This window comes from Ambystoma mexicanum, chromosome 12, assembly GCF_040938575.1.
Source record: "Ambystoma mexicanum isolate Mex_15411 chromosome 12, UKY_AmexF1_1, whole genome shotgun sequence".
NCBI lineage: Eukaryota > Metazoa > Chordata > Amphibia > Caudata > Ambystomatidae > Ambystoma > Ambystoma mexicanum.
This window is the reverse complement of record NC_090936.1, coordinates 160,808,948-160,821,207: the sequence shown is the minus strand read 5'-3', so window position 1 is coordinate 160,821,207 and position 12,260 is coordinate 160,808,948. Positions and strand designations below refer to the sequence as shown.

At 48.0% G+C, this 12,260-nt stretch overlaps 1 protein-coding gene across 1 annotated transcript in view; it reads right to left on the bottom strand.

Annotated features, from left to right (window-relative positions):
* MYRFL (myelin regulatory factor like) overlaps positions 1 to 3,339 on the bottom strand; it is a 942,772-nt gene extending 939,433 nt beyond the window's left edge. The window contains exon 1 of the mRNA XM_069629965.1: positions 3,240 to 3,339. Within this exon, the coding sequence (XP_069486066.1) occupies positions 3,240 to 3,339 (100 nt within the window). The remainder of the gene's footprint in view (positions 1 to 3,239) is intronic.
* Positions 3,340 to 12,260: the final 8,921 nt, after the last annotated feature.

Sequence of the window (12,260 nt, the reverse complement as noted above, 5' to 3'; positions counted from 1 at the left end):
CATAATAAGAGAAGAAGGACCGAAGACTTGCTCAAGCCCAGCCAGGAGAGGCAGAAGGTGTGGAAACCATCCAGAGCAGGTGCTTCAAATCCTGTCAGGGGATGCCGAAGGGCAGAGGGCACACCCGAAGTGCTGAGGGAGTTCTCTGTGAGTCTAGCTGGAGTGGACCCGAACATTAAGCAGGAAGAGAGACAAGCAGACCAGCAGATTGCGTAGCTGCCGCAGGGCTGCAGAAGCAGAGGAGAGAAGCCCGAAGAGCCAGAGAGACACAGCCCAGTTCCAGGAAGCTCTGGTGGCATACCAAAGTCTCAAAGAAGGTAACCGGTGGTACGAGAGACCCAGAGGGGGTATGGGGTGGAAAAGAGACAGGATTGAGAGGCTCTCTGCCGACCCAGTAGTAACCGTCAAACTATTGGGAGGTCGCATCTAAGGAGAACTTCCTCGCCCCTTGGGCAGCAACAAGCCCACTGACCACCAGAGAAGGGTCTGGGACCCCAACCCAAGTGAATCAAGCATCAGGGGAGAACTTGCTCATTGCATTGGCAGCAACAAGGTCACTGAAACCAGAGAGGTGTCTGGGATCCCAACATAAGTATATTAAGTATCCAAGGAAAGCATCCTCATCACAGTGGCACTGAAAAGTCCACCGAGTCCCTGACAAGGACCTGGGACTTTGCCAATACTAGGAGAAGGGAGTAATTCTCCTGGTTTTTAAAATTGAAGAATCTGAAAGCCCTTTTGGATTCAGAGACCAGGGGAATTCCCCCTAGTTTTGGTGTGAGGGAGGGTTACCTGCAGCAGACCTAGCGAACATCCCAGCACTGCATCTAGAGCCAGCCTCTGAGTTCCAGCACCCTCCCAACCATGGCACAGATCCAGCCAAGCAAATACAGGTGGGAGGTGAGGATGTCACTGACGAAGCAGATAAACATTCTAGACTTGGACAGGCCGCAACATCAAATGAGCAAGCTGGAAGTGTCGGCTCACAAACTCTTCTGGAATTCGAGTGATCTCATCTGCCATAGGGGTCAACCACAGAATTCAATCCTATAGTGTTAGCTCAAAGAACTCAAAAGTCTGAGTTTACGCCATAGTCAGATGATTGGTAGACATGGGTTGAACAATGAATCTGGTTTTACCATATGCAACATGGTGTTTTCAATGAGGCAGTAATTCACATTTGGGGTGCTAGATTTGATTTGTCAAGGTAGTCATCTTGTCAAGGTAGTCATCTTCAGGGGATAAGAAGTGTGCTCCACACTGTATAATAGTGTCTACAAGGTTCTTGTCTTCTTGCAGTGTTAGTGCCCAGGTACTCTTCAGCTCTTCTTCACCCTGATAAAGGGCCTCCTCCTTTTATGCCACAGTCTTCTCTTTGATCAGTGCCTCAGCTTTTTCTTAGTCTGCCTGTTCCTTGACAGAAGTTTGCTTTTCCACTTTGAGCCTTCTCGTTGGCAAATGCTTTAGCCTTTTCTCGCTCCGCTTTCCATTTTTTTCAGGCTCCTGCCTCTTCTCCTTGCACTCTCCTCCTGGCTTGGAATTGGTATTTTCTTGCTCTGCTTTCTCCTGGGCTACAGCCTCTGCCTTTGCATGCGTCGACTTTTCATGTGCCGCAGTCTCTGCCGGTTTGTAAACCACATCCTCAACCTTCTTCTTTCTGGTATTCTCTACTTTTACTTTCCCCACTTTCTCTCTACCTTCCTCCACACTCAAGGTTTTCGTTTTCTCTTTCTCTCCACCATGCTGCACTTCAGTGAGTAACTACAGAATACCTGTGATCTTTAGCTACTCCTCCTTGGCACCTATGAAGCTGGCTTACATTTATGTTGTATTTCCCAACCAGTATTGCACAGACCTTCGTTGATCCATAGCTGGATACAAAAACATCTTCCGCTATATCTCCATTTGCCTGGTCCTTTCTTCCACCTTACTCATCTCTGTTTAGAAGTTTCATCCTCTGCATTTCTTGTTACAGAAGTTTACTCTTCATTGCTTTCTCATTGACTTTTCACCTTTTCTCCTTTATTCACATGTTTCTTTTTCCTGTATTAGCTGCACCACACTCTCTCCCGTAACATCCCTGCAACTCCCTTTCTCCTCTGCTCCCTTCCTAGGATTCCTTCTCTCCTCCTTTGGACCTCTTTGACGCTTGTTAGCACTTCTATCTCATCCTTCCCTGTCAAAATTCCACCCTCTCCACCTTTGCAGGCTTGCAATGTATTGTCTGCCTGTACTTCCTCTGTCTCCTTTTCCCCCCCAGTCACCGCCATTACCTCACTGACACTGTCAAGTGTCTCCTTACCTGGAGGAAAGATTTAAAATTGTTAGCTACTCGCCAGCCATAATAAGTCACTTGCCACCTCAATTTTACAGATACAGCACACTAATTCTTTATCGCCAAGTGTAAATTATCACTAGCAAATGGGTAGTGGCGAGTGCACATTTGAGCCATGTCCTTACTCTCACTGTTCTTGTTGCTCTTGTTTTCCTTTCCATTCTCTCTCACCAATACCTTTTTCTTCTGCGGGTATTCTCCTCATCTACCTTGCTTTTGACTTCTTCCACCAAGCATTTTTCCCATGGCCCACTACTTTTTCTGTCTTCTCATCGCTCATTTCTCTTTTGTCCCAACTCTGCTTCTCCCTGTATGGGTTTCTCCATTGCCCATATCCTCACTTTCCTGTCCTTCTTCTCTTAACTTATTCTTGAAGCCATTCTCCTGCTTTTCTTCCCCACCTCCCTCCTCCTCCTGTTAATCAGTTCCTGAGTTTCAAGGTCCCCATCCTAGTTGGATCTTGGATCACATGGTTCCTGCTCTTCATCTGCAGACCACCATTTTAGGTCTTAGAACCACCCACCTTCTGTCCCCCTCCCTCTACACACACACACACACACACCAACTCCTATGCACCAGTACGCAGCTCTGCAAATCCTGTCTCTACCACACCGGTGTCACCATCTTAGAATGAGCCAAACACTCCATCCGGTTGTCTACATCCACTACCAGGAACCACCAATGCTGCGACTGTCCCCAAGCAACCACGTACGTAAATCCTCCCTTACCTCCCTCCTCTTGCCAATCTCTGGACTGACTGTGCGTCAAATCTGCCCCCCTCCACATCAGGGGAAAACCATCAGGAGGTACATGCCACCCACGTGAATCACCTTCCCTTTCCCTTGGAAGAGCTGATGCAGCATCCCTGATGGGGTCAGCACCCACATTCCAAACTCTACAGTACCGGCAACAAATATCAGCATTTCATGAGTAGAGAACTCATTCATGGGACAGCACAAGTCTGGGGTGTCCAGCATGAGCTCCTCCTTGCTAGATATTCGCATGGCCACAGACTCCTTGGTGTATAGGAGGGCAAGAATGCCATGTGACCATGTCACAATATCCTCTCCTACTTCAGTATCAAGGATTCTTTCTCAGCTCAGATTGCCTTCTATTTGTCAAACTAATCTTCTTTTCTCTCATGGAACATGAGCCCCTCCAACCATATCCCTCTCCAGGTGTTCGTTCCCTAAGGCTCTGTGCTCAGTCCACTATTCCTTACCCTTTATTCCTTCTCTCTTGAAAAGCTCATTCCTCCTTTGATTTCTCCTAGCACCTTTTCACTGATGACTTTTAGATATTACCATCCTTCACCACTGAACTGTCCACACATTTCTTATTGTCTCACTGCCTTCCAGCCTCCCCCACCCCCAACAAGGCTAGCTTTTTACTGATCTTCTACATCTTCAACACATTGCTCCAATGCTCTGGTAAATCTCTCTGGCCATCACCCACCATACTCATCCCCTCACTTCCTCTCCTTGCTCCCTGCCACTAGCCTCACAGATCCTGATAACAAGGCTAACATAGATCCTGGGAGGATAGCTCAGCCGCAATGTGGTCGCCTGGGAAACGAGACAACACGAAGCAACACAAGTTCAATCCCCGGGTCTGCGCTTAGAAACCTCTGGGTATTTAAGCGCGCCATAAATACGCAACTAAGAAAAAAAACTATTACACAACTAAAAAACAAAAACAATTCCTGTAACTCGCCTCGATGCCCACGGGCTGTGTGAGCGCTTTAAAAATGCAAAAATAAATAAAATAAAAAAAGTAAATCACCCCAAGTCCAGCATTAAAATCTGCCCTCAATTAACAGCTACTTTCTCTTTTTCGCTGCTCTAACCTGTCGATAACCCCAACCTCTTAATTTCCTACCTCTTTCCCAGTTTCACATAATGCTATTACTTTTCAAGGGCTGTTCTACTTATACATATTTAATGTAATGCTACTTAGTTCGTCTATATTGTCCCCTTTATCAATTTAATTGAAACTTGCATAGCTGAACCACAATCTACTACGAATATTCTAATGTAAAGCACCCGATGACGCGACTGTTCTGACCTCTTGTGACCTATTATAAGGGATTTCTAATAAAAGCAGCAGGCCTTTTATGAATAGGCACAAATATTGAAACAGGGAACATCTTTGAGCGTAATGAAAAAGAGAGGCTCGGCATCCTTACAGAAACATGATTTGACAACACTTCAGGACCGCGGACCAATATAACCCCATTTCAGTGCATGGAATTGAGAACGTCTAACTGATCAGCTAAAGCAGTGCCATCAAACTATAGCAGTCGCTTTTCTTTCTCGCAAGTTACTCAAAGTCATTACCTCAATCTATCCAACCTTCAAAACACCATATACTCACATAACAACATTCAGAACGCCCAGTAGATTTTAAAACAACATTTCTGAAGCTTCTTATCCAAGTTCAACGCTAACCAGCAGTATTAAATAAGCAAATTGCTACTAGCGTATGCCGTCGAAAGGTCACATGCTGAACTGGGAATCAGGAATCATACTAAAGCAATTGTTAAATCTGATTTGACCTCTGCCCTGGAATGCTACAACTCTCCAATTATAAAACAGGAAACATCAAAGAGCGTTCTTTCTTAGGTAATGACTTGTAGGTGTCACAAAACCCCACCTGGGACCTCATTTTTAAATGATGTGCTAATTACATAGAACAGACCACATCGGTGTGAACTTCCATGCATGCAGTCTGCTCCATGTACTCTTTATTGTTTGCAAAGAGGGACAATGTCATTCTCTGATGGACATATCTTTGCCAGTGATTTGACCGTGTTGCCACCCTTACTCATACAGTGCAGACGTTGATAGGGCAAGTCACAAAAGGACATATTGGTTTAGCCTGTGATTCATATTTTGCAAGTGCAAATGCAAAGACAGAGCTGTTGCTGGAATTCAGCTCAGCTAACTGACTTGTATTGTTACATTGTTTCATATCTCGCCAATGGACTACAGAAGAGTCAGAAGTTGAGTGCTGGGGGACCTTAACGCTCTGAGTTACAAATCTCTTTTTTGCTGCTTAGGTGATGTCAAAGGAGGGGAGGAACGGACCACTCTCCCCACTTAAGAAGTAGGGTTCATCAACTGAATTTCACAGAACTGGTTGAAAAAATGCCTATCTGAGGAAAAGGGGCTCACAGCAGTAAAGGATCGTCAACCCACTTGTACTATACAAATCACGTACAGGAGGGAAGTAACCAAAACACTAATTTGAAAGCAACTTCCTGGATTTCTGGGCCTGTTGGGATCTTCCCAGCCAACGTCCTTAATATACCTGCTTGGGTTTCCCCTCACGCCGGGGGCTGGGCATTCCAAGATGCAGATTCGAGAAACCTCTGCATGATCTATGGGGAAGACATCAAAACACTAGAGGTAGAATCTAGAGTGCTCAGTGGCATAACAATTAACTGTACAAAACAATCAAGAGACAGATTATTTCTTAAAGAACCTGGTGTCCCATGACAAGTTTGTCTCCCTATCTTAAAGCACATGATTGCCTCACTCTGTGGCGTCCTTCAGCTCACGCAGAACATGTTTATTTATTGGCCTTGACTGTTACTCCTTGGATCGTAGAGGGCTCTCTTATTCTTTACAGTACACACCTACCAGCCAGAGTGCAAGATTCCCTCACGCCGGATACCGAAAGCAATCTATCGGCAGGAATGATTCCCCCTTTAGGCGTGCATGCTTTTCAGACTGACAGAGTTGCGATAGTCCCCTTCTCGGATTCCTGTGACCTTTGGCTTCAACTAGGGTCTGGCTGCAAGCAGGCTGGCAAAAGTACTTCTTAGTTCCGGTGGACTTTGGCTCCCACAAAATTGCTGGCTATGGACCCAAGCAGGCTTTAGACAAAACACCTCCCTTGCAAGGTCACTAGCCATGCTACACTACTCCACAACCGCATCCTCCTACCTCCTCTTCCTCTCTCTCACCAAGCAACTTCTCTTTTTTTCAATAAGCACCCTGACTGACAATGATGGTTTGCTTGTGCTTTCTTTTATACTATTTCACTTGGGTCAACAGTCTCAAAAAGGAGTATGAAGACAAGCACCCATTCCCTCTCCCACCTCCGCCCCGCACACCCTTATCTCTGGATTATCACATAGGGCAGTATTTCATTGTTCCATCTCTTTCGAATGTCTTTACTCTCCACTACTTGTCATTTCCATTTCATTGTGCAGCTCTGGGTCTCTCATGTTCACTGAAAGACTGGCTGGTGCTCAGCCAGTGAAGGCCTTAAGATAGCTGCCCACCATCTTAGAATCAGGCATAATCAATGAGGGTGGCTCTGTGGTTTGGCCTGCTGTCCTTCCACTAGCTTCTTTGCCATCCTATGCTGTACTGTGTTCAGTGCACAAATAGCTTGCTTGCTTCCCAGTGCTTGTAAGCCACAGATTCTCTCTGCTGTCCTGTTCACACTATTTCCCCAGCATGTGAAACACCAGATGAGACTCCATTCACTTCATGATCAGGCTTGCAGAGTGTCTTCAGCGATACTGTTCTACTTGCTACCTTGATAGTTAGTGTATATTGTGCAATTGCTGTTATTCCAAGTACTTCCGATTTCTGACATCAGAAACCGCCAACTCTAACGTGCAGTATATAGTCCTGTCGCCCATGGAACCCACCATTGCTGCTCTAAAAGGGGAGGGTTTGGGGGGAGGTTGAGCGGGCTCTAGAGGATCCTACCAATACCACCCTCCAGAGTTTGCATCACCTGTGCAACTGCCCCCCCTTCCTCTCTCTGAGCATTGACCTGTATGGTTCCTGTTCTGTGACTGTTTAGTGAACATAAACCATGTTTACAGAGATATGCAGCAGCTGCTTTTCACTAATTCACTGTACTGCATCGAAAAAAACCAATTATTATTTTAATGAAGGCAGCTCATTACGAGTAGCGTGGTAAAAACGGGCTCATTACCGGCATGGAGGTAAGAGCGGGTCCGTGCTCGTATGACGCCACTAATAGCGGGTGATTACGAGTGCACGAGCACGCGCGAACCCCCATGCCGGTAATGGCCATACCGGCATGCCGCTAAAGGCCCTGCAACCCCCTCATAGCGCCATCACGGGACCCACTGATACCCCCTCCGCCTAGGAGGAACCCCTTAATACCGACCCGGTAATACCAACATGCTAATACCAGGCTTATAATACCGGACCCGGAAGTAACGTCATTAGGTCGGAATGGGAAATGAGCTGGCGGCCATCTTTAAAAACACAATCCATTGAAATTCTCCCAAAGCAACAGTTGTTTACAGGAGAGACCAGTGGCAATATGTACACCATGTCCAAGGCAACCCGGAAGACTAACCCCCGCCTGCGGAAAAAGTGCTTTTCTGATGCAGAACTGAACATGCTTGCGGACACCCTTGCCGCACATGCTGATGTCATTAAAGATCAGAACCTGAAGCGTGAGGTGCAGCAGCGCAAGAAGGAGATCTGGCAGGAGGTTGCCCGCAAGGTCTCCGCTGTTGAAACCACCCCACAGACAGTGAGGGATTGCAAGAAGAGGTGGGATGATCTCCGCCTCAGGGTCCGCAATATCCTTGCCAGCAACCGGAGGGAGGCCATGGCCACAGGCAGGGTCCCCACTCTCCTGCCAAACTGACCATCTGGGAGGAGACGGCAAGCATCTTCATCAATCTGGAGTCCATCAAGGGATTTGGGGAGATGGAGACGGGTGCGGCAACATCAGCAGAAGGAGGTGAGTGACCCTGCAGACCCCTGTAGGGGAAACCATGACGTAGCACAAGTGATGTGGAAGAGAGTCTAGGCAAGGCAATGCATGTCCCAACACACACATCAACATATTCTAGTCCAAATGGAGGGCCAAACCCTACCAAACAGAAATGCATGCAGAGTGCCAATCCCATTACCAACACACAGCCAACACACCTGGACCGTGCCCATGTAATACATCACACAAACCCCAATACAACGGCATGGCACCTGCCATGCAGGAAATGCCAAAATGGCCCCTCATACTACCCTGTGTGACACACCTGTAAGACATGAATGCATGATTAATGAAATACTCCACAGCACCATAGAATGCATCTTGCATGTAACACCATCACTGATGCCCTGCATCTCTTCAACCCCCCCCAGGCACCGATGGAGAGAATGCCAGCCAGGATACCACCACAAGGGTATCCACGTCCTGGCCACAGAAAACGGCAACCGACACCACCACCTCCGGGGCAGCCTCGCAGCCACAGCCACACCCAGTGCGTCTGACACTGGGGACACCCAGCTGCCCACACCTACACCAGTTGAAGGCGAGGCCCTACAACCACCGGCCACCACCGAAGATGACGTGGAGGAGTATGTGGACCAAGAAGGAGTCACGCATGTGGCATGTCCACACTCCAGAACTCAGCCCTCACCCACCTACAGCAGTGCCGATCCCTGTCTGCACGATTTCGACCTGAGCCCCATCCACGAGGACAGCTCGGATAATGCAGGTCCCATGACAGCACCCTCAACCACTGCTGCACCCACCAACAGCCTAGAGGTACGGCTGGCGAGGGTGGAGGCCAGACAGGAGTCGATGTTGGACCTGCTGCGCAAGTACATTGCAGATGGTGAGGACACCAGGCGGGAGATAGTCACAGCCATAGCGGGGACCACAGCCGCCATAAGAGCCAATACCTCGGCAGTGCTGATGAGACTGTCTGGGGGCCATCACACAGGTCCTGACATCCATCCTGCTGCACATGCAGCTGCCACGACTTGCAGCAGGCGTGGAAATCCCCACCGACTCCTCACCAGCCACCACACCTGCTTCCTCTGTCCCCACTTCCTCTGGACCACCCCCAGCCCTGTGCGTCCTACGAGAAGGAGTGCAAGGCACACTGAAATGCTGCTCCCGGACAGCAAGAAGTCCCGTAAATAGTGTGGGAGAACTATGGGACTGGCTCAGATGGTGTTGGGGGTGAATGGGAGCATTAGGGGGAGTTCACAGGGGGGGTTTGGGAGTTCACTGGGGGGGTTTTTTGAGTTCACTGGCGGGTGGAAAGTTCACTGGGCAGGTTTATGAGTTCACTTGGGGTTTGTGGGGTTGTCACTTTTTGCAGTTTGAATCAATACACCCATTGTGTGAAAAAACATTCAATGCCTGGACATTGTTCATTTCGTGTGTATCCATCATGTAATGTATGACGGTGTTCAGTGCCCAACTCCCAAAATTCCCTGTGTGCATGTCCACATGGACCCAGTGTGTCACTGACACATATCTATCAAAGTCCCTGTGGTTCAGAAGTATTTGTGAATCAGTGATTGGCGTACTGCATGGCCATCCTGTGCATCACGTACTGGCAAGGGTGCTGCTTCACCTCCGTCTCCATCCTCATTATCCTCACCCAGTGCATGCATGTCAATGTCAGGTGGCAGTGGTACATTTCTCCGGATGCACATGTTGTGCAGCATGACACAGGCCATGGTGATCTTTTCCACCTTCTCAGACCTATAAAGGAGTGCTCCACCAGACCTGCCTAGGCAGCGGAACCACACCTTTAACAGGCCAAAGGTCTGCTCAATCACAACACGGGTACGGGTGTAAACCCGATTGTACTCCTCTTTATGGCTGTTCCCCGGGTTACGCACAGTGGTAAGTAGCCACGGCTTCAAGGGATATCCTCCATCACCTGCAGGCAAATACAAATAGGCGTGTGTCACTCTGAGCTGCCACCTTCAGGATTCACAGTCATGCCCGCAGCTATTTGGTGTGGACATGAACATGTCCCTGTACTTATGCACAAATGTTATCTAGATGCATTCTATACTGCTATGAGGTGTGGTAGTTTGGATGGCGTTGAATAGATGATGTAGAGTGAACTAATGCATGCTGAGGTGGATGTACTGTGGTTGTACGCCAATGTTTCACCTCCCATTTTTGCTGTATATACTACACTGTGCATGGTCACACTAGCCACATTGGCACAGTTGTGATCCTGTTTAGTCATGCATTGCTTGACATACACATGGTGGCCAGGTTGTGCATCTTACATGTGGTCATTTATATATGTTAATGGTCAGATGTGTGCCATTCCCACCCAGGTGGAGTATGCATTGCCCCCCATTCCCACCCAGGTGGAGTATGCATCCCAACACATCACTACCCTGATGCACTGCCATGGGCCAGCCAGGCAACTCACTAAGCAGCCAGGCATGTGGTCCAGCATGTCGCTCCATGTGACGGGGTAGCGTGGAGTTGCACAGCACCATGGCATCATGTGTTGATCCGGGAAATCGGACGCAGCAACGTGTGATGGAGTGGTATTGCTTGTGATTGCGGTACACCGCCTCTATGGCATGGGGGACTACCAATTCAACATGGGTGCAGTCGAGGGCACCAATACAATTGGGCATGCCTGCCAGTCCACGGAAGCCTACTTTGGCGTCGGCTATCTCCTGGGCAGTCCGTGGTAGGGATATGTGGGTGCTAGCGTGCTTCAGGAGGGCATCCAGCACTTGGGTCACCATGCATGAAAATAGTGGTTGTGAAATGCCATGCAGCTGGCCCACTGTGTGCTGGTAGGTGCCTGTGGCCAGGAAGTGGAGGACAGACACTACCTCTAGTAGCACGGGGATGGCAGTGCGTGTTTCTATGAGGCTGGCAATGTCATTGCCTATCATATCCACTATGGTGGTGATGGTGTCCCGGACCAACCGGTACAGGGTGCGGATCTGGTCAGGGGTTAGATTGAATGGCCTGGGTCTGATGCGGCGAGGGATTGGTGGCTGCCTACAAGGTACTACTGGCTGCACTGGTGGTAATTGCTGGGCCTGTTTCACCCTCCTTCTCCTACTGCGTCTCCTCTGTGCTGCCTGTTGTTGCTGCTGTAGTTGTTGTAGTTGCTGTTGTTGGTGTAGTTGTAGCAGTATAGGCATGTCCTCCAGTGCCATGATTGCAACAGCTAATGGTAGCATTTTGGTGTAGGAAGGGGTGTGGTGTGTGGGTGTACTTCTTTTATACTGGGCCAGCCTCCGTTGAGTCCACCTGTGGTGATTGTGTGGACCTGTGGCAGTTAGCTTGATTGCTGTTTACGGGTGGTCCGCGATGCCGTGTGGCCGCCATCGTGCAGGCCCTGATTACCGGCTTCGGCTGCCGGTATTTGCATGCCCGTGTGGGTTGTGTTGTCCTAGTATTACCGTCATGCCGGTATTTACTCCCCAAAGGGGCATGTGTACGCACCCATGCCGGTATGAGGGGGCAGGGTACGGGAGTTGCCAGTATTGGCGGGTTGTAGGGTTGGAATGCCCCGGACCCGTTAACGATGCTGCTATTACCATTCCGCCTTCCTTTTTTCATTACCTCCATTCTTGTAATGAGGCCCTATATTTCTGTATATCCCCATTTCTAGTAGCGAGCAGATTAAATATTTCAAAATATAACGATTTAAGTTAGTAGCTGGCACAATTAATTCACAATTTAAAAAACACATGCCAATATCAACTACTTTCCATTTTATTATGGTCTGCAAATTTAACAGAGCTATTTAAGCGTTAATTGTTGCTAGTGACTATGGATCTAAACGAGAACTTTATTTGAAAATTCTCAAGTCAAATTGAATACTAAATTGAGAAACATCAAGAAAGGTCAGTGTTGGGTAGATTCCTTAATTTGCTACATATTTAAACAGGCACGTTTCCTTAAACATGTATTAGAAATAGATCCAGGGTTTGCTTTTACATTCATTTTAAAAATGAACCTGCGCTCTGAAGACTATTACAATGATCCTCGTATGCAGTGTGCCTTGATTTCAAAACAGTGTTCAGTCAAAAAATGTAACTTGAGAAAAATGCATTATAGAAAGCAATGCAAATCAACGTGTATATATTTTGTGGAAATTCAAAACTATTAAAAATACATTGACCTTCCTTCA